Raw genomic sequence first — 22,152 nt, 5'->3', positions numbered from 1 at the left:
CTCCCCAAATAGATGGAGTTTCTGTAATGTAGTTTTTGTTTATCAATACAAAATGACCAAAAAACCGGATTATTTTTGTTATATTATATAGATTTATACCTCACAAAACATTTGTTCTAGGTCCAAATCCATTGATTATCTAATATATCATGTATCCAATTCAAAATTAATTATTATTTTTGAAATTTATTCAAAGAAACGATAGATTTAATGTTAAATCAATTATTGATAAATTCGAATAGGTATATAGGATAATAAATCGGTTAAGAAATGTCGTTCCACTACTAAAATTCTAAATTATTTCACCTAGCCCCCATACAACTGAACCTCCGAATAGAGCTTGTAAATCTTGTAATCAAACGACAGGTCACAATTTTGGAGATAATGCTACTGCAGACAAAGCCTATTGAAAATTGTTAACATCGGTCCATTATTTCACCTAGGCCCATAGAACTGAACCTGCCAAATAGGACTTTTAAGTCTATAATTATGTTTAATATATTCGTATCTCGACAAAAAGCTGCAAAACCAAGTTCTATACTAGTCTTGATGACCCTGATGAACTTTATAAATATAGGGCCTCATTTGACCCTAGTCCCTCTAAAAAGCCCCCATAAAAATTTTACTTAAATATCCACAGTTTTATTAAACAGTAAATGGCTTTAGTATAGTCAAGGTACAATTCAACTTATATGCTTTATTTTATTCGTATACAGGTGTAGGGTATTATATGGTCGGCCTCGCCCGACTATAACTTCTTACTTGTTGTGTTTATGCTTTTATTTATAATTTGTTGAGGAAATTTTCAGAGGTAGTCTCTGATTTTTACCCATATCTCAGTTATTTATGGACCGATTTTGTTGATTTTCAATAGGAAACTTCTCGAAAGCATGTCTGACAGAATTATTGAAGATTTGGATCTCGAAGATATCTGGAGTCTTCAGACAATTGATTTCAACAGACAGACGGACATGGCTTAATCGACTCCGCTATCTATAAGGATCCAGAATATATATACTTTATAGCTTATATTAGAGAAATTACAAACGGAATGACAAACTTATATATACCTTTCTCACGATGGTATAATAATAATCATAAATAATAATACCCAGCAAAAAATTAAATATTTTTCGCTTTTATAAACCAAATATTTCCTTACAAATGAAAACCCAGTTAAAAGTGTGGAAAAAATGTAGAAAATTCACTACAAATAGCATATTCGAAGTACATCAAACTTTGGTAAAAAATATCGAATTTTTACAGCTTCTAAAAATAAGTTTTGATGTAGTTCATAGTTGTCAAAATTGAACAACATCCCTCCAATGACATGCTAATGTAAAATTCATATGTTTTTCACCAAAATTTGGAAGTACTTCAAGTATGTTATTTGTGGTGAAAATTCTACTTCTTTTTCCTCACTTCTTTTTTTGCTGGTTAGTAATATTAAAATCAAAAGTAAAATATTGCAGCTAGATATTCTGTCACAATGTTGGCGTAAAAGTCCAGTAGTATCAAAGGCGGTGGGCTCATTTAAAACACCAATCGTATCCTTCTCTGATTCAAATAACAGATTCATCAATGAGTTGTCATGAAATTCAAGTTTTTCAACAAATCTTCTCTGAAGTGCCAAAACGTATCTGTTAAAAGACATCACATTTTCATTTTCATATACAGAAGTATTGGGAAAACGTTTCGTGAAACTCTCAAAATGTTTCCGACTTCAATTTCTTAGGATTCTCCTCTCGAAGATCTCCAATTCCTTCGAACCAGATTGGGAATGTGTAGGATAAAGCCAATCTAATTGCAACCTTGTATAGAAGAAGTTTCGTCTGCCGGGGTAGGTATTAACTGTTAAACAGTCCAGGGAACATGCCTGATACACGTTTGCACTTTGAGAGGATAATTCGTCCATGATTTAAAGAGTTTATTAAAATGGACACCAACATACTTAATTGAAGATTTAAAAGGAATGTCAACGCCATACAAGTTTAGGTCAAGCATTTTACGTTCGGGTACAACATATCTTGCACATTTACCAGATGCATTTCTTATAAAATCGCTTCAGATTTTGCAGCGTTGATCTTTATACCCCATTTTTATACCCTACACCACTTTAGTGGGGAGGGTATATTGGGTTTGTGCTGATGTTTGTAACATACAAAAATATTCTTCTAATACCCACCTTAAAGTAAACCAATCGGCTTAGAATCATTTTTAAGCTATGTCCGTCCGTCCGTCTGGCCGGCTAGCTGTCCATATAAACCTTGTGCGCAAGGCACAGGCCGCAATTTTCAAGATAACTGGATGAAATTTAGCACACACACTTCTTTTGGCCCAGGGACGAAGCCTATTGAAAATGGTTAAAATCGGTCCATTATTTCGACTAGCCCCCATACAATCGCACCACCCAAATAGGGCCTTTGGGCTTATAATTAATTTAAATGATCTATTATGTCAACAAAAGACGACAAAATTTAGTTTTATAGAACTTTAAATAACACTACCGATTTTTGTACTGATCGGGCTTTATTTGACCCTAGCCCCCATACAAACTCCCCTTCAGACAATGACTTAAAGGTCAAAATTCACTTACAAACACTAATAACACTTTTAAATTCTACATAAATAATATTGAAGAAGACTTAACTCCCCCTTACGGTTGTATGGGTGCTAGGAGAAATAATGGACCGATTTCAACCATTTTCAATAGCGATCGTCCTTGAACCAAAAAAAGAGTATGTGCCAAATTTCATCAAATTATCTTGAATTGCGACCTGTAGCGTGCGCACAAGGTTTACATGGACACACAGACAGACGGACATAGCTAAATCGAATCGAGAAAGTGATTCTGAGGCGATTGGTATACTTTAAGGTGGGTCTAGGACCGATATTTTTGGGTGTTACAAACTACAGCACAAACGCATAATACCCTCCCCACTATAGTGGTGTAGGGTATAAAAACAAACCAAATGCTTTATTTTTCTAAATAATCCCCATTTTTAACATACATACTGACTGGTGTAGGGTATAATATGGTCGGCTACATTCATACTTGTTTTTAGATGAACGGCAGCAAAGTTCAATGCACGAATTGGCGACACATCGTGGGCGTATATCATGTAGTCATCTGCGTAAAGAATCGCCTTAGTGTTGTCAGTTATGTGCGGAAAATCGTTTCAAAAGAGATTAAAAAGCAATGGGACAAGTACACTTCCCTGCAGCACACCACTCTTAAGCGATCCAGCAATGGAAATAGAATCGTTGATCTGAACACAAATTATGCGGTTGACAAAGTAACTTTGAAAATTTTTCAACAAAAATGGGTCAATTCCAAGTTCTAATAATTTGTATAAAATTCCTAAATGCCCCACGCAGAGTCAAATGCTTTTTCAATATCCAAAGACAAGTTTTTCCTCTTAAATTTCTGACAACATCGTCTGAGAATTTCAAAAGTGCATAAGTGCACAAACTTAATCAGACGTTAAGCTACTCTTTAACAAATAACACTAAAGTTTATTGGTTTATTTTTTTTATTTTGTAGTTAAATACTAACAGTTTATTATATATTTGCTTTTATTATTAATTAATATGTGATTTTTGTGAGTAAAAATGGGATAATTTATAATAATAATAAAAAAAATAGTTTAAATTATATAGAAAAATATGACAATGTATTGTAAATATAAATGTAATTATTTTAGTTTTCTTGTGTTTGCAAAGCAACTCAAATACTGAGATAAAAAACAAAATAAATAAGACATTTCTTTAGACACTTAACTTACAGAAAAAAAATTAAGGGAGGGACTGTGTTTTATTTAAAAAAAAGAATTGTTGTTGGCTTAAAAAATATAATAATTTAAGTTAATTAAAAAAAAAAAGAAAAAGCAAAAAGTTAGTTAAAATTCAAAAAAAAAGAGTTCAATTGTTTCCAAATTAAACGAAACATTAATTAAGTATACAAAAGAGGAGCAGCACAAAGATACAAAATATTATTTTAAAAATTAAGAAATGTTTAATAATGTAATCTGTTTAAAGCATTCATTTTTAAATGCAATATAAAAAGAGGTTTATTGTTTTATTTCTTTATAATTATTGTTAATTTTCTTATTTACTTTCAATGATTGTTTAAAATTTGCTTTTTTAAACAAAAAAAAAAAACAATTTTTACCAGTTATCGCGCTTTCTCTCTCTCTCTTTCGTTTTTTTCTTCTTGTTTTTGTTTTCTAAAACTATTTTTATGTAAACGTACTCTAACTTAACATTTTTCTTTTTCATTTTCCTCCTCTTTCTAATCATCAATAGTGTATTCGGGTAATTTTTCATATTTTCCTTCTGTGGCTTCATTGTCTGTGTCGACCAGAAGGACGGCGTGTGAGTAACCCATGGCTACTTGAGGTATTTTCATGCTGTCCATTTTTGGCACCTCTTTGGGAACCGTGGAAGACTTCTGGAACTCACCCAAACCCAATTCACCATAGGTGGGTGAAGCACCCCAGGCAATTAGCGTGTCATCCGCTGAGATTATAATCGATGTGTTGCTACAGCCAATGGCGGTAATGTTCCAACCCGATAAATCTTGTACCGGCTTGGGATACATATTAGCTTCACCAGTCTTTTTATTTTGTCCGAATAGGAAGAGTACACCCAATTCATTGACCACTAAACTATAAGTGGCACCACAGTAAACACTGCGACCACCGCGACCGCCAATATCAAAGAATTTTATAAGTCTAGGTACCATTTCATCTTTAGGCTCTGCATGACCTAAACGACCAAAACCACCAAAGCCCCAACTATAGACACGTTTCTTGGAATCTATAGCCACCTGTAAAAGAATCAAAACAATAGCAATTAGTTTCGTTTTATAAAACAAAAAAAATTCCTTTCTCTTACCGTATGATTATTGCCACAGGCAAAATCTACAATTTGTACTCCCTCCACCGGTGTTACATGACCATCTTTACTCTTTTCTATGTAGAGTACAATTTTCTTGGGTGATGTCTCGAAATGGAATGATAATTTATTGGCATTTACAAAATATTTGGCATCTGTATTATGACCCAATTGACCATATTCGGGCAGACCGAATGTATGTAAATTTCCCTTTATATCCAAGATAACTGAAAACTCGGCACCACAAGCAATTCGTATAATGGGAGGACCACGATAATTAATCAAAGTTGGTGTATTAACGTTAGGGGTGGTATTTCCAATGCCACACTGACCCGACTTATTATCACCACATGCATAGACGGTACCGGTATCTGTAAGGAAAAGTGAATGATGACGTCCTACAGCTGCCTGTACAATATTGAATTTTTCCAATGCTGGTATTACGGTTGGTTTCTCGCACAATTTCGTATCGGGCAAACCCAATTGACCCGATGGATTCCGTCCAAAAGCCATTGCCTTGCGATCCATATTGATAAGAATGGTATGAGCGGCAGCACATCCACTGGCCACATAACGATACTGGAAGAGGATAAATAAAGACTTGCTCGTAAAAAAACGCAAATGTATTTCAATGGAAAGTTAGTATTTTTAATGATGAATCTACATTTTCGGGTGTTAACCAGGTATTTGATTTCTGAACGATTTGAGCCTCTAGAAGGTTTTAATGTATTTGGCTTGAGACATAGACTAGACTATAGACTAGACTATAGACTAGACTATAGACTAGACTATAGACTAGACTATAGACTAGACTATAGACTAGACTATAGACTAGACTATAGACTAGACTATAGACTAGACTATAGACTAGACTATAGATTAGACTATAGACTAGACTATAGACTAGACTATAGACTAGACTATAGACTAGACTATAGACTAGGCTATAGACAAGACTATAGGCAATATTATAAACTAAACTATAGACAAGCCTATAGACTAGACTATAGACAAGACTATAGACTAGACTATAGACAAGACTATAAACTAGACTATAGACAAGACTATAGACAAGACTATAGCCTAAACTATAGACTAGACTATAAACAAGACTATAGACTATAAGCAAGACTATAGACTATAAGCAAGACTATAGACTATAGACAAGACTATAGACAAGACTATAGACTAGACTATAAACTAGACTATAAACTAGACTATATACTAGACTATATACTACTGATATTAATAGTAAACATCCACTTACCTTCTCATCTGTGAAACGATGAAAATTATATAGATTTGGACGAACTTTAACGACATTTTTACGATCACGTTTGCCCGTCAAATCCCAAGTAACCATACCGGCTATTAACATTTTACCCGGTGTCTTTTCCATAGTGGCCAATAAATCATCGGGCAATTTGGATGGCGGCTCCAAATCATCATTGGGTATTAAAACTTCGACTTGATTTGAAGAGGATTGTGCACCCTCATCCTCGCTCTCATCACTGACTTCATCCTCATAGTCGGATTCCTTCTTTTTGGGACGTCTTTTATTGGGACCATTACCATTTCCACCAGCTTTACGTTTGGCCGACATAATAGAATTTTATTAGAAAAATTAAGCTGTAAAGATTAAATGAAACGCTGTAGATATAGTTTTATATGCTTCGTGAAATATTAGGTTAAGCTTGTCACTAGGTTCTTAAGATGTTATGCTTGTATTTGTTTATGTTTTATTGTTTGGTTCGTTGGTTTAGATTACGAACTTCTCCTGCCCCTGTGTAAACAATAGCATAAAGGTAGTAAGAAAAGCAACATCATCATTATCTTGTTCAACTAACTTCAGACCATAGTTCGGTTATACTATAGAAAAGAAACTAACTCACTGGGGTCAAAAGAAGCGACAATAATGAAATAATGAGAATGTGCTGATTGTTTGTTTGTATGTGCCCGTTGAGTCTTTTATTCTTCGTCAGTACCTACATACAACAGAAAAACAACAGACTCGAAGAAAAAACATAATATACACAATTGCAGAAATTGTTCGTTTGCCGTACATACTTACAATGTGTATAAGAATATTTTTATATCAGTTTTTCTCATTAAGCGTTTGGCCAAATGTTGGTGGGTTAAAAAACACAAAACATGATAAGATGCCGGGAAAACGGGGGGCAAAAGGTGTAAGTGGTTTTACAAGAAAAACAAAATGAAGGACACCACTGCAGCGAGTGATACTTTCAAAATTGAAACTTGGGCACTTCTATATTCCGTCTTGTGATTTGAATGATAATCATCTTTCATATCCATAATATAATTACGAACAATTTTGTAATTAATTTAAAACAAAACAAAAAACAATGAACTAACAAGAAGCCTCTGCAAGCTGCGTTCATTTTGGCAAAAAAAAATTCAAACGTTGGCGTCACTTCTACTGACGCCGCAAGAAAAAAACTCATTTCATTCTTTTCATTACATTTACTCTTTTTCACTTAATTTGGATAAATCATTTCATTAACATTATATATAAATATATTTTATTAATTATGTTTAACTTACGTTTTATTTTATGGAGAAATAGTAGTTGTAATTTTGTTTACAAAAAAATAATAATTGCAAAAATTCAAAGAACTGAAAAGACGCAAACACAGACGCACCACTTTTTTTCCTTGAACCGCGGCAACTGAACAGAGTTGTTGTGTTTGCAACATAACCCTGTGCTGACGAATATTAACGGCGGCTGACACTAAAATTATCGGCAGCGGCTTAAAATCGACGGTAAGTTGGGTAAGTTCTCAAATGCGCACAATTTTAAAATTTTCAAAAATTTCAAATAAAAACGGGATCCGAAAGATATAAAAGTGCGATTTTGTATATAATTTATAACAATAAAGTAGAACAAGCACAAAAGTTGTGTGAAAAATTATGCAACGATGGAAAAGAATAAAAATTTGATTAATTCTTAAGAATTAAAAACAAATCCTTTGAAGTTTTATGATGAACGGCCTATGTTTTCCTAGGTATTTAATTTTGCCGCATATTGGAATCTATATAATAATATTTTGAATAATCGAAATAACATTTTAATTTGTTTTTTTTTTTTAACTTTAATTTTTAAAACGCCATTAAAAGCGCCCCTCAAAGACTTTTCCATTATATCTCAATAAATTATCATACCTCTGAAACATAAATAAAATAGGAAAAACTTTTAAAACAGTTTATTTTTATTATTTGATCAAATGAGACACATTTTTGGAAACGGTATCTTATAATGAACAACGAGATGAGAACTACGAGATAAAAAAACACTTTTTGGAGAAAAACGCTAATGTAATTAATGAAACTTTTGATTTTGTGTGTGAGAGAAAGAAGTTTCCCCAAAAAAAGTTTCCCAGTGTGAATCAGGTCTTTGTTGACGTCAACGAAGCTGGTTTAAAGAAAAAGCAGCGACTCGAATTAGTCGCGTAAACACGAAAATATCTAAGTCAAAGCATATACATCGAACGTTGAGCAATATTTTAGCCGGTCAAATTTCAATGAGAGGCTTATTAGTAAACTTGCTTAAATGAAAACAAATTAATTTTATATTATAAAATTCCATAAATTTATCGAAAGTGTTCTGTAAATTCTACAAAATTTTGCGAATTTTTTAAGCCGTTTTAAGCTAAAAAATTTTCGGCGGTTTTAACATTCTGTTCGGCGGCTAGGCTTAAAGCCGAATCGGCGTGGGTCTCAGGTTTGCAAACTATCGTTGTTGTTGCTTTTTAACAGCGTTGTATTTAATGAGTTACCATCATGACGAGTTGTATTTAATGTTGCCAACCTTTATGTTTAGTGTGCTGTCATATTGTAATAGAATAATCGTCAATATTTTACAAAAGAGGAAAATTTGAGGAAAATGTAACAGAAATATAATAACATAGCATTATAATAAAAAATTTAAATAAACTTATTTAACAAAATAGAATTTCTTTCAGTAAAATCTGATTTGAGTTTTACGCTGTTAAGATTTTGTATAATAAAAGTGTTCTGACAAGTTTTTATTTCATTCAGTTAGAGAATTTTATAAATATATAATTTTTTGGTTCTATTAAGTATACGTATATTGTTAGATTCTCAGTAATCAGTAAAATTACTTATTATCTGAGTGTAATTTTCCAATTAAACCTAAGTTATTAGGGAGAACACACATTCAACAAAAACAAAAAAATAATGAATTCTAAAGAAGAAAAACTTAATATATTAAGTAAGTAGTAATTTTCTGATTTGTTTTGTTTTATTTATTAATGATTTAAACGCTTATTTATCATTTTTCTAAAATTTTTCATTTTACAAAAGTAATATTTGCAAAAAACAGCTGTTCATTTTTTATGTTTTTGACTGAAAAGTTGGCAATACTAACAAAGTTAAATGATCCTAGATCCAAAACTGAAAAATACAATCATAGGTTAAAGTTCGAGTAAATTTTGATCCGAGTTTAATCTAACAGCAAGTTAAACTTAGTTTAACTGAGTAGTAAGAAATCCGGCCTTAGTGCTCTAATCGTTAATTGTGCACCTATAGATTGACCCGTAAAAGTGCTAATTTTTGAATTTGAATATGTATGTTTTTCTTTCCAGGTTTTAATACATAAATACTAACTTTATACTTTTCTTATTTTTAAAAAATAGAACAATGAAATATGTATTTTTTTTTTTAATTTTTATTAAAATTTTTTTAGTAACATTTTATTGTTTTAGAAATCTTTTAAGGAAGATTTTATTTATAATCTAACGCTAAGTTTATTTATTTAAAGTGTGTGCATATTGGACGTCTTGCATTAATTTCCAAGCGACTTAAAATAAATAACATTAAATTAATGAAATTTTGATTTTAAATTAAAACACAATAATTAAAGGGACAAGAAAAATGATAAATCTGCTCTTAGCAAAAAAAAAATATTAATGATAAAGCAAAAGGTAATAGACTACACGTTTTATAGGTAAGTATAAGTAAGTGTATGTTTTACTAGAAGAGGCTTTGTTTGTTTCTTTCTTTTTTTTTCAAATTTCTTTAAAATCACAATTGAATAAGAGGCTGGGCTTTTATTTCACGTTGAGCCTGATATTCTAAAATATCTTTCATGACAAGTTGGCGAAATTGTTCGTGAATTTCGTTAAAGTTCAATGAATGATTGTGATTTTGAAAATCATTAAAGAATACTGTGTTAGTAGGTAATTTGTTGGCACTATGGAGATTATTATGATGCTGATGATGATGATGGTGGTGGTGGTTATGTTGTTTTTGTTGCTGCGGTTGTTGTTGTGACTGCAATTGCTGAGTAATTGCTTGAGTTGGTATAAAGAATTCACTCCTTGATGTAGTAGTAGTAGTATTGGAATTTGAAGCCAAAGATGATGTTGAACCATGTGCTGAATTTATGCCTCTTGGTGGTGGCAAGGGACTAGTTTCACGTCCTGTAATAGATGAGGTTGTTGACAATAATGAATAACCATTTTTTGGATATATACAACAAATGTATTCAAGGCATAGGTATACATTTTTGCCCATTATTTATTTATTTTCACGTTTAATGACAGATTTTTTATCAATTTTAATAATTATTATAATTAAAAGTACTACAACAATATTTTTATAAAGTTTAAAGGCGACTTCTTTAGAGATTAAAATAAACCGTTAAACTGTTGTCGTCTATACTTCTACAACTGATGTATATTTGTTTTTGAAGAATGTATGTACATATGTCGTATAAACACCACGATTGTTGTTTAAACATATAAACATCTAAATAATATAAAACAATGTTTTTGTTTATAATATTTAGGGCGGGTTTCTTACTCCTCAGTTAAACTAGGCTTAACATGCTGTTAGATTAAACTCGGAACAAAATTAGGCGGACTTTAACCGATGCTTGTGTTTTTTCAGTTTTTGAATTAAGCTCAGTTAACTTTGTTAGTATTGCCAAGTTTTCCATTAAAAAACATAAACAATGAACAGCTGTTTTTTGCAAACAATACTTTTGTAAAATGGAAAATTTTGGAAAAAATGTTAAATAAACATTTAAAGCAATAATTAATAAAACAAAACAAATGAGAAAATTGCAATTTACCTAAAATATTAAGTTTTTGTTCTTCCGAAATCATTGTTTTATTGTTTTTGTTAATTGTGTTTTCTCACTTTAACTTGAGTTTAATTGGACAATTACACTCAGTTAAACTAAGATAATAAGTAAATTTACTGATAACTGAAAAACACGAAAAATATTTTAAACCAGGTTTAACCAAAGAATGAAGATTATATTTATCAGAAAAACTCGCCCTTAGTCTCTTTTCGTTGCTGTACTTTGTTGTTCATTGTCTATTGCTCTGCTTTTGAATATTCTCTCATTGATTGATAAAAACGTAAATTTTTTTCGTTTGTCTTCTGCCTTGTGCATTCTTTTTACACGTTTTACTAGTATGTACATAGGTATGTAATTTAAGAAGTAGTTCATAGACTAACAAGTGTAACAAATAATGAAATATGTATTAATATTGAGAAGTATACCAATGATAAGTTGGCAAAATTATCTCTAGCAATTAAAGATAGAATTACAATGTACCTACTTCCATTAAAGTTTTTGTTTTGTAAGGGAAAAATGTATTGTACTGATGTTACTATCGGCAATGAAAGCTTATTTCCTTATCATTTTATAATTTTTTCATCTTTCACACATGATATTTAAGAGTGAATCAAGCTACAACCATAGAAAGGTAGAATCAGTAGGGAGAGTTGTCAATTCTCTGCCTTGTTAAGTCAAACCACGAAAAATACCATAAAATGATTCTTGAACGGCACACGCAAACATCATTCCAAACTTCTATACCCTGTTTTTAATTTTTATTGGTTTTACAATATTTTTGATTTAAATTATTCAATTATATCGAGCCTTTTTGGCAAAATGAACGTAAGCGACTTGATTTTCGATTTTCGTTTTTTTATAGAAATCGATAATTTAGGTCTATTAGCATCATCTCTGAAAATTTCATAGTAATAAATCCAATGGTTTCAACTTTACAAGAAAAAGAAAAAAGACCTAAGTACACATTTATTTTCTGTTTATGAATTTTGTAATAGCAAGGTGTCGGTTACGTCTAAATTTTCTTTTAATATATATTAAATTGATAGAAAAATTTGAACAAATTAACGTATTAAATTTGTTTGTCAATGAAATGCCACATATCTGAGAATAATTGTAATAAATTCATGTAATTATCACTATGCCATTACAATTTATGTGTTAAAATTTATAATTTTCTATAACTTTTTATGAATTTAATGAATCAGTAGTCCCAGAATTTACTTATTTATTCGATATAAGGCGAATTGTACTACAATGTATGGATATTAATTTTTGTAGTAAATGTATTATTTCGAATAAAATATTATGAGAATTGAAAAATCAACAAATACATATATTACTAATATAAAAATACAATCAATATACAAAATATTATACATAACATAACAACAACAACGGAGTTTTGTAGTAATGCTTTGTCCTACTTCGAAGATAATTAAAAAAATGCTCTCCTGTAAAATTTTGTTTTTGTCGTTTACGTCTTTTGTGCGAAAAGGGCTCGATATTTTCTTCACAAAAGAATTCTTATTGTACATGTTTAGGGCACATGTACTTGAGTTGTAAATCGTGCTTAATATTTACCCAGATTCTACTGATCTTTTTAAATACACAAATTCAAACAAAAACAAAATCTTCATAAATATAAGTTTGACTGAAATCTAAATGAAACTCACCTTACTTTTGAAAGTGTAACGAAAGACTACATTGATAGTTCCAAGAGGGGTGAGAGCGAAATATATGTTTTCTTCATCAAGGTATTTAGTCTTAAAGTCAGACTTCTTAATTTGGAATATATGAATCTGGGGATAGGTGAAAATCAATACAAATCGGAATGTAAAGTTAAAAGGAATCTCCTCAGTTGTTGAATTTGGCTAAAAAACTGTGCAAATGTTATCTTCAGGCATAGACAATGAACATCAGATGCTTTCGCTTTCAAAGAACTTTTACTTAAATATGTTAAGTTTCGCCGAAGCGTAAAGCAAACAACCAACTGTTTGTTTTAAACAGAGCAAGAAAGCGTCCAGCTTGCGTTTTAAAAAAGTTATTGACAGAGGTTATTTAACAGACAACTAGCAGAAGATCATCAGAAGAAGATCAGACGTAGGTTTTGTTGAGGAAAGGAATCTAAATCTCTTACACAAGAACTACTACTTCAGTAGCCTTACAAGGGGTTTAAAAAGGAAATTTGAGCTAATTAATGATTTTTATGAACTTGCAACAGATTTCAATAGGAAAGTTTTTGCTTGCCGAAAAGCTCATTAGGAAAGCTTTAGAATTATTATAGCAGAAACAAAAATGTAGCTAGTGGTGTAGATACTAAACTTTAAAGCGGCTTTGGCAAAATTTTTAACGATCCTCATTGGCTTCTACACAGAAATAGCAGATGTACCCAAGGGCCTTAGAAAAATAGAAAAAAAACACTATATATACCTACGTTTCTCAAACATATTTAAATACATAGATGAATATGACCTCCAAAACTATTATAAAACTGTAGTATGTAGAACTTTTCTGTGACATTTAAAAACTATTTAAAGATTCTATTAAAAAGACAAATATGAATCACCATATAAATATGTACATATATATGGATGTTTTACAAACCAAAAATATTTTTCTGTTTCTTTAATCTCTTTAAAGCTTTAGCAAACAAACAAAAAATAAATACATAATTAGATAACAGACGTTATTTTTTGCCATATTTACATACCTGTTTGAATATTATTGACAGTAGGGGCATTAGACGCAGTAGTATTACGTTGCGAAGATGAACCGAAATGACCATTTATAAATGGCATTACTGGGGGAGCAAGCGGTAAGCCATTATTGCCATTGACACTACCAGGTAAAGGGGGAGCAGGACGATTAAAAGGATTAGTGCGTCGTGGTGGTGGTTTGGGTGTTAAAACATTTGTTGACGAGGGCATGGAATCAGTGGTTATTTCTGAAATTTTATAAAAAAATATTTTTAAATTATAGCCTTTGTTATTACATTTTTTTCTACATACTATTGCGAGAATTGTCTATTTCCTCTAGTTGCCTTTGCAATTCCGCCACCATAAGTTTTTTATATTCATAGCCAGCACATGTTAAAGCTTTCATCCAGGATTCCATACTTTCTTGTGATTCCGCTGATAAAATATACGTACGATTGCCATTGAAAGCTATTTCAAAACAATATTGATCACTTTCTTCTGAAAGTTCTAAAAATATACAAATAAAATTTAAGTAGGTATCTTCTAAAATTTACCATGAATCATTTTTCTACTTACCTATAGTACAGCCTTCAACTATAATCAAACCCAAAGGTTCCTTGTCGCCTCTTTTCTCAAAGTAAAATAGTAAATTACCTTTCAACACAAAGTATCGTCTTTGGAAGGCCTTGTTGACCTCACCCTTTTTTAAAAGAAATCCCTCCTTGTCGTATGGTGGACTAGTGGCAAAAACACACAAATTTTTTTCGTTGATTTTCATGTTTCTACGTTTATAGGCAAAATGATTTTTAGACTCTGTTTGCCACTGTTCTTTAATTCCTCAACTCCTTTTTGTTAATAATTTGTTCACAAACACTTTACTTTTACTAAAGTCAAAGGATCAATTTTGTAACATTTTATTTTCGATTTTTGTCCAGAAAATACAACAATATATCCAGGTAAACAACAAATTTTACAACAACAATAACAATGAAATGCAATGAAATCACATAGAATTTCTATACTTAAAATAAACACAGGTAAAAGGAGAATGAAGAAGTTTGTAATGAATTTGTTGTTGCAACAGCTGTCTGGTAGTGGGTGTGTTCAGTGTTGGGAGATTAAAAAAATCGGTATTATTGTTGAGCGTTGTGAAATTTTTTTACGAAGGCAACAGCAAAAATCAATCTAAAAATCTTACAATGATAAACTTAGAAAAAATGTATTATCTTTTATATTTTTATATAAAAAATATTTGACTTTTGTTTTTATTTTATTTATTTTTCCAAATTTTACAAATGTATCGTGATTGATATCACAAAACATGCTATACGTTCAATATTTAGGCTTAAATTAAGCGTTCTGATCCAGCTGATTTTAAAATTTTTGTTTATACCACATGATAGTACTTGTTCTTGTGACTTCAACAAAGGAAAAAAATATCCGCTCTATTAAGGTTCGGGAGTTATATGAAATTTTAAACTTAAATAACTCCTGCATTTCATGGGTTATAGCTTTCAAACATATATCAAAGGAAAGCCCCAAATGTTGTCTACAAACTTTCATGTGAGACGAGGCATCGTTATATCGGTATGTTTTAGAGATAACGGTACTTTATTAAAAAAAGTCAAAAGAAAAAATCATAAAAATTTTTCTGGCTCTCAATGGGTTAATGACATTTGTCATCTTACACATCAATGGAAAGCTCTTTCAAAGACCTTTTCAATGATACCCATATCGCCCATATCCGTTTATCAGTGATCAAGAAATATGCAATTATATATCAAAACTTTGGAGGCCCATAACTCCCGGACCCTAATAGAGCGGATAATTTTTTTTCAGAACGTAAAATGCTATAAGGTAGTAAAAAAAAACTCTAAAAATCTGCTGGATTAGAACACTTAATTTGCTCCGACAAATAAAAAAAATTGACAAATAAAAAACAAGTATGAATGTATAGTCGGGCGTAACCGACCATATGATACCCTACACCAGGCAGTATGTATGTTAAAAATGGGGATTATTTAAAAAATTAAGCATTTGGTTTATTTTTTTAAATTTATTTCGGAATATTTTTACTTTTTTTTAGCAAAAAAAGATTTTTTAAGAGGGCTCAAAGGGGAGTAGGGCATAATATGGCCCTATCCTTAAAAATGTTGGTTGGGGGAGTTAAGTCTTCTTCAATATTATTTATGTAGAATTTAAAAGTGTTATTAGTGTTTGTAAGTGAATTTTGACCTTTAAGTCATTTTCTGAAGGGAAGTTTGTATGGGGGATAGGGTCAAATGAAGCCCGATCATTATAAAAATCGGTAGTGTCATTTGAAGTTCTATAAAACTAAGTTTTGTCGACTTTTGTTAACATAATATATCATTAAAATTAATTATAAGCCAAAAGGCCCTATTTGGGGGGTACGGTTGTATGGGGGCTAGTCGAAATAATGGACCGATTTTAACCATTTTCAATAGGCTTCGTCCTTGGGCAAAGAGAAGCGTGTGTGCCAAATTTCATCCAATTATATTGCGGCCTGTACCTTGCGCACAAGGTTTACATGGACAGCCAGCCAGACGAACGGACGGAAATAGCTTAATCGACTCAGAAAATGATTCTAAGCCGATTGGTATACTTTAAGGTGGGTATAGGACGAATATATTGTATGTTACAAACATCAGAACAAACCCAATATACCCTCCCCACTAAAGTGGTGTAGGGTGTAAATAAATATGTACATAAAATTTAAAATTGAATTTCAAAATCCATTTCATATTAAAAATTTTTATTAAACAGATAATAAAGGATGGTATAATATAATTATTTTTATCGGTAGTATTGAATTTTCGGGATCACATTTTTAAAATGTATCACAGCAAAAATATATATCGTTTGGCACAACAAAATGTAAAAATTTTCCCACCATTGGAAAAAATGTTTGGCAAACATTCTTTGATATTAAAATATTAATATTTGGAAAACATTTTTAAGCGATTTTTTTACAATTGACACACTTATCGCTACATTATTTTAAAAACACCCTAACTGAACATACCCTTTGTTTATTTTTTATTTATTTACAAAAGTGTGCTTGAAAATTCCAAACAAACATTTTTCATTTGTAAATATTTTATACATAAAAGAGGCAAAAAAAATTCGCAAAACATGTCGTACTTGCTCACGGAAATTGCCTTAGAGATGTTGGGCTATAAATTTTACGATATCTATGGCATGCAAGATGAAATAAATAATTTTCAAAAACAAACTAACTCGGAACGCACCACGGATACCAATGGCACCGAAACCAATTTGTCCCAATTGCTGGGTGTTAATACGGAAGGCGAGAGAAATCGTAAGACCAATTCTGCAAGTAACAAGGAATTATTCGAAGAAGTCAATGCAAATTTACCGGATTCTTTAAACAAACTAATGGACTGTGAATACAATAAAGTAAGGCAACAGGTTTTGCACAATAAACCCGTCATAATGGACAATCAGAATGCTCAGACCATTATACAGAATTTCATTGAGACGGAACATGAGAAATTACGTTTCGAACATCAGAGCTTGCGTAATTTTCGTAAAATAGTTGAACAAAATCTATTACAAGTAAATCCAGCAACGTTTGAGAAATATTGTCAGACTTTTAAACCGGCACGCAAACAACTTAAACGTTTGGATGCTAATAAGAAATAAATTTATTGTAGTATTATAAAGTTTATAAATTATAAATGAATTTTAAATAAATTTAACAATACTATATTAGTATTGTGTTAAGCATATAACAATAAGAAATTAAAATGTAATGAAAAGTTTTTCAAAAATACTAGTTTCAGACAGTATCATTTGGAACGAAGAGTAATGGGCTGCGTATTATTACTGACATACTCAATCACTTACTTACTTACTTACATAGTTACGTACTTACTTACTTACTTGCTTACTTACTTACTTACTTATTAACTTACTTACTTACTTACTTACTTACATACTTACTTACTTATTTACTTACTTCAAAATAGAACCCAAGAGATTCAGACCTACAGACTATAAACATATCTTTATGAAGACCTATGACACTTTCTTTCCTATTTTTTATAACTTAGCAAAATTAATGCGTAACGTTTGAATCGATTTTCGTTTAAAGTGACTTTCATTCCCCAACAAGATCCGGCAACACTTATTACACAGTTGCACATATTGCACCGAGCTGCCACCTGATCTTAAAATCATTCTCTTTTACACTTTTCAACATTCATCTTTTTATCTGTCAAAACACAAACAAAGAAAAAATTTTTACACAATTACTACATAAAAACTTGTATTTTCCTTGTTAAGAGACGAAAAAAGTGGTATTTAATTTAACGCTAAACTCTAACGAGTGTAATTAAATTTTTTTATTATTTAATAATTATGCTACGTAATTAAAAAATCTGCTGAAAAATAATAGCAAAATAACTATTGAATAATTAAAAAAATTTAAAAGAAAAAACTGCGCAGTTTGTGTGTGTGGCAAATAGAAGAAAAATAAAAAAGAAGTACGACATAAACGAAAAAAAAAGAAACGAAAAAAGTAGAAAATTTAACTGCATAAAGGCGAAAAAATTATTACGTTTTGAAAGATATTTTTTTGTTGGTGTTTTCTTTATATTTTTGGTTAATTGATTGTGCTGGTCGAGAGAGATTAAATTGAAATATGGCTACACGTAAGAAGTCGCTGTTGAAAATCATCATTTTGGGCGACAGCAGTGTTGGAAAGACCTCATTGATGAATCAATATGTAAGCAAACGTTTCTCAAATCAATATAAGGCCACGATTGGTGCTGATTTCTGTACAAAAGAGGTGGTGGTCGATGATCGTGTTGTCACATTGCAAATCTGGGATACTGCGGGTCAAGAGCGTTTCCAATCGTTGGGCGTTGCTTTCTATCGTGGGGCCGACTGTTGTGTCTTGGTCTATGACGTCACATCGCCCAACTCATTTAAGAATCTAGACTCATGGCGCGATGAGTTCCTAATACAGGCAAGTCCCCGAGATCCCGAACATTTTCCTTTCGTTGTGCTGGGCAACAAGGTGGACATGGACAATAGGCAGGTGTCGACACGACGCGCCCAACAATGGTGTCAATCGAAAAATGACATACCCTACTTCGAGACATCGGCCAAAGAGGGCATTAACGTGGAATTGGCCTTTCAGACTATCGCCAAAAATGCATTGGCCCAAGAAGCCGAAGTTGAGCTGTACAATGAATTTCCCGATCAAATTCGTTTGAATGCTGATCGAAACAATCGTCCCGGAAATGCTGATAACTGTCAATGCTAATTTAAGCTCTACTCTCTTCTACATACATTTACATACGACAAGTGTATTTATGATGCTGGTTGCTGGCTGGTTGGTGGTTATCGGCCTCCCTTTTTTTTTAATTACATACATATTATAATTTTGCCCATACTTTTCGTGTCCGGTAAATGTTATATTGTTGTCTTGTTTATGTTATTTTTCACAAAAACTTCAAACCTCCTCCCTACCAACTTTTCTTTTTCCTAAGCGCTGATCAAAAATAAAGTGTCGATAAGTTAAATTTAAAAAATGTAAAATTATTTATCTTTTAAAAACAAATTACAGCTATAACAAGTACTACTCACAACCCCCCTCTGTTATAACAAAAAATTTTTCCATTGCAAAAATTAATTTACGAACAACTTGTGTTAGTAAAACTATTAAGAAATTATATTCATTTTTAATAATTTAAGAAATTATTTAAAAAAACAAATCCATATAAAAAATTTGTATGTTTATTAAATTAAATTTCGATTATAGTATATAATATACACATATAAAGAAATAATCATAATAAAATTAAATAAAATTCTTTAATATAATAAATAAAATAAAACGAAATAAAATTTATAAACAAAAAACCAATACAACAACAACATAAAATACAATGATATGCTAAATGCTAGAGAAGAAAAATAGTAAATAACGAGTAAAATAAATACATACTTATTTAATAAATATAAAAAAACGTAAACGAATAGATATTCAATAGAAAAAATACACACACACTACACTGTATCCAATACGAATTTAGTATAAACAAAGAAAATATTACTATAGGCATTAAAATTTTAATGAAAATCTAATTTCTAAGGAGATAGACATTATTTCTAATTGATAGACATTATGTTTATTTAATCCGATGTCATTAACTCATCGTGTCTCTATTTGGATTGGAATTTCTTGGGTTATATACGAAAGATCAGTGTTTCTTATTCTTTCAGCATAAAATATAAGTAGGATTTTACAAAGGCAACTGTTTACAAAAAACATAAGTACTATTGGTGTCCTTCGGTGCAGCATTCCACTATTCACTACCGTAAAATAATATAGACTTAACGTTGGATTTAAAAATGCAAAGCTTTAAATTAGTAAACAGTTGTAACAACAGTAACAGTAATAATCTCATACCAAAATCGTATTGCCTCCCTATAGTTTGAAACCACATGTCTGGTTTGAAAGAACAAGAACAAGTTTGCTTTCGAAACGAAACCCTCCAGTTTAATGATTTCGAATATATATTGTTTATATCGCTTTGGGGCTCATATCTTTAACAAAATTACGGTTTAAATTTTGACATTTTTCAAATAACAAAAGACAACTTTTAACTGATTTTTGAAAAACTGTACCTATTATGTTATTCTAAGATTTTCATCAATATCCCAGCTATATAAGAACGATTAATATTATATAGAAATATAAGTTACTGAGCCATCATACCGTTTGATATTAAAGTTGATGGAATGTCAAGTCCCCGGTCTTTTAGAAAAAAAATTAAATATGTCAAAATTTCGCAATTATTATCAAATTTATAATATGCAAAATGTTTTCTTCTTTCCGATTTCGATGAAACAAATTAAACTATTAGATTTTAATATTTTATACCTTTTCCTTCTCATCAAATAATTTATATTGGAAATAGTGTAGTTGCAAGGAAAAACAATACAAAAACAAAGCAAAGAAAAAAGCCGTTAGCCTTAGTAAAAGCTTTTCGTGCTCACTTTTTGTTTTTTATTATTTTAAAATCATTTTATTATAAGTAAATAATAAATAAATAAATAATTGTAATTAATATTCAAAAACTTATTAATAAAGTACATAAACAAAAACAAAATAAAACTGTGGAAAAGGCATACATAAATGCAATTTCTGGCCTAATTCATTACTTTATACATAATACAATGCACACAAACATAGCATTATCTTTTATTTAATTGTATAGTAGTTTATTTTCACTTTTTATTAAACATTCCAAACATACATGCATTCACAAGATAAAGGCATTTATACAGATGTAGGATACAAAAAAAAATTCTTTCAAAACTATCAAACTCTCTCTTCACAAGATATTACTCTCAAACGATATTGTCAAATTAATTCGTCTCTGTCAATATCTGGTGTAAATTCCACTTGTATTCTCCTATTCATGTGATTTTTTATGACATTGCAATTGTTTGTTTCTTAATTATCATTGAGTCATTTTGAATATTTTCTCAGGGTGGCTACGCTCATAAGTATTTGTTGTAATACGAGATATTAAAATAAAAAAAAAACAATAGCAAGTTTAAACAAATTGCTCTTTTATCTCATTGGATGACAAAGACTTGTTATTGTTTGTTATTATTTTGTTTTCTTGCCCGTATGACTGTATACGTATGTGTATCAGTTTAAATTGTCAGTTTGTAGTTGCTGTTATCAAAATTTGGTTTAAATATACATGAGTCATGCTTAGTTTAAATGACCATTATTCGTATTGTAGACAATGGCTTAATATGAATATGAATTTACAAAAATATGTGATTCAAAATGTAGAATTGTAATATGCATTAGTAGTATTAGATAAGATATACATACACTATTACACAAAAATCCTACCTATGTAGCTCATTTATTCTAAATATTAGTATAAATAAGGTGCTTATAGTATTTTCAATGTATGTATCTTAACATCACTTTTGAATGTGTCTTCATTATTAAATTTCCAAAGTATGTTCAGTGACAATGTATATACAACACTAGTCAACCGCTTTGGTGCATTTCCTGTTCTTACTATTAGCAGCATTGCCAGAATAGTTAACTTTCCATAGCAAGTATTTAAAAGGTCATTCAATCGTTCTGACGAAACCTCTCAATTAGGGTTCTATAAATCGACTTTCGAATAATCGAACAATCGACTTTTTGTCGAAAAAAGTCGAAAAGTCGAAGTCGACTATTTTGTTTCAAAAAAGTCGATAACTCGACTATCGTTTGTGAAAAAACTCGAAAAGTCGACTTTGTGAATAAAAGCCGAAAAGTCTGAAAGTCGAAAAAAGTCGATAAGTCGAAAAAAGTCGAAAAGTCGTAAAAAGTCGAAAAAAGTCAACAAGTCGGAAAAAGTCGAAAAATCG

General features: G+C 30.8%; 4 protein-coding genes across 5 annotated transcripts; 2 read left to right on the top strand and 2 right to left on the bottom strand.

Moving 5' to 3' along the window:
• Positions 1-3,834: 3,834 nt before the first annotated feature.
• LOC111688065 (protein RCC2 homolog) lies at positions 3,835-7,614 on the bottom strand. Of its 2 annotated transcripts, none has more exons than XM_023450556.2 (4): positions 7,459-7,614; positions 6,164-6,525; positions 4,897-5,475; positions 3,835-4,828 (listed from the first exon to the last, which is right to left on the bottom strand). In XM_023450556.2, exons 2-4 carry the CDS (start codon positions 6,497-6,499, stop codon positions 4,292-4,294), a joined length of 1,452 nt encoding a protein of 483 aa, XP_023306324.2. In that variant the 5' UTR covers positions 6,500-6,525; positions 7,459-7,614; the 3' UTR covers positions 3,835-4,291. The 2 variants fall into 2 exon arrangements, with proteins under 2 accessions (XP_023306324.2, XP_046812405.1); XM_046956449.1 differs by lacking the exon at positions 7,459-7,614 and adding an exon at positions 6,968-7,180.
• Positions 7,615-9,583: 1,969 nt separating this feature from the next.
• On the bottom strand, positions 9,584-14,772 carry LOC111688068 (sesquipedalian-1). The gene is made up of 4 exons (XM_023450558.2): positions 14,293-14,772; positions 14,029-14,223; positions 13,731-13,964; positions 9,584-10,355 (listed from the first exon to the last, which is right to left on the bottom strand). The coding sequence occupies exons 1-4, from the start codon at positions 14,492-14,494 to the stop codon at positions 9,958-9,960; spliced, it is 1,029 nt and encodes a 342-aa protein (XP_023306326.2). The 5' UTR covers positions 14,495-14,772; the 3' UTR covers positions 9,584-9,957.
• A 1,995-nt stretch (positions 14,773-16,767) lies between these two features.
• Positions 16,768-17,518, top strand: LOC111688069. The gene has a single exon (XM_023450559.2). The coding sequence runs from the start codon at positions 16,870-16,872 to the stop codon at positions 17,398-17,400; it is 531 nt and encodes a 176-aa protein (XP_023306327.2). The 5' UTR covers positions 16,768-16,869; the 3' UTR covers positions 17,401-17,518.
• Positions 17,519-18,005: 487 nt separating this feature from the next.
• On the top strand, positions 18,006-20,848 carry LOC111688063 (ras-related protein rab7). Its single transcript, XM_023450554.2, has one exon. The coding sequence runs from the start codon at positions 18,401-18,403 to the stop codon at positions 19,025-19,027; it is 627 nt and encodes a 208-aa protein (XP_023306322.1). The 5' UTR covers positions 18,006-18,400; the 3' UTR covers positions 19,028-20,848.
• Positions 20,849-22,152: the final 1,304 nt, after the last annotated feature.

Source organism: Lucilia cuprina, chromosome 2 (genome assembly GCF_022045245.1).
Source record: "Lucilia cuprina isolate Lc7/37 chromosome 2, ASM2204524v1, whole genome shotgun sequence".
In the NCBI taxonomy this organism is placed as follows: Eukaryota; Metazoa; Arthropoda; class Insecta; order Diptera; family Calliphoridae; genus Lucilia; species Lucilia cuprina.
This window is presented reverse-complemented; position numbering and strand designations above follow the sequence as displayed.

What these genes read in the sequence shown, in the direction of transcription:
- LOC111688065 (XM_023450556.2), bottom strand. Translation starts at nt 6,499, where the DNA reads ATGTCGGCCAAACGTAAAGCTGGTGGAAATGGTAATGGTCCCAATAAA. An exon ending in ATCGTTTCACAGATGAGAAG is followed by an intron (nt 5,476 to 6,163) that starts GTAAGTGGATGT and finishes ATCCTCTTCCAG; the next exon opens with TATCGTTATGTGGCCAGTGG. An exon ending in CCTGTGGCAATAATCATACG is followed by an intron (nt 4,829 to 4,896) that starts GTAAGAGAAAGG and finishes ATTCTTTTACAG; the next exon opens with GTGGCTATAGATTCCAAGAA.
- LOC111688068 (XM_023450558.2), bottom strand. Translation starts at nt 14,494, where the DNA reads ATGAAAATCAACGAAAAAAATTTGTGTGTTTTTGCCACTAGTCCACCA. An exon ending in AGTTGAAGGCTGTACTATAG is followed by an intron (nt 14,224 to 14,292) that starts GTAAGTAGAAAA and finishes GTATATTTTTAG; the next exon opens with AACTTTCAGAAGAAAGTGAT. An exon ending in TGTCAATAATATTCAAACAG is followed by an intron (nt 10,356 to 13,730) that starts GTATGTAAATAT and finishes CATCTATTACAG; the next exon opens with GACGTGAAACTAGTCCCTTG.
- LOC111688069 (XM_023450559.2), top strand. Translation starts at nt 16,870, where the DNA reads ATGTCGTACTTGCTCACGGAAATTGCCTTAGAGATGTTGGGCTATAAA.
- LOC111688063 (XM_023450554.2), top strand. Translation starts at nt 18,401, where the DNA reads ATGGCTACACGTAAGAAGTCGCTGTTGAAAATCATCATTTTGGGCGAC.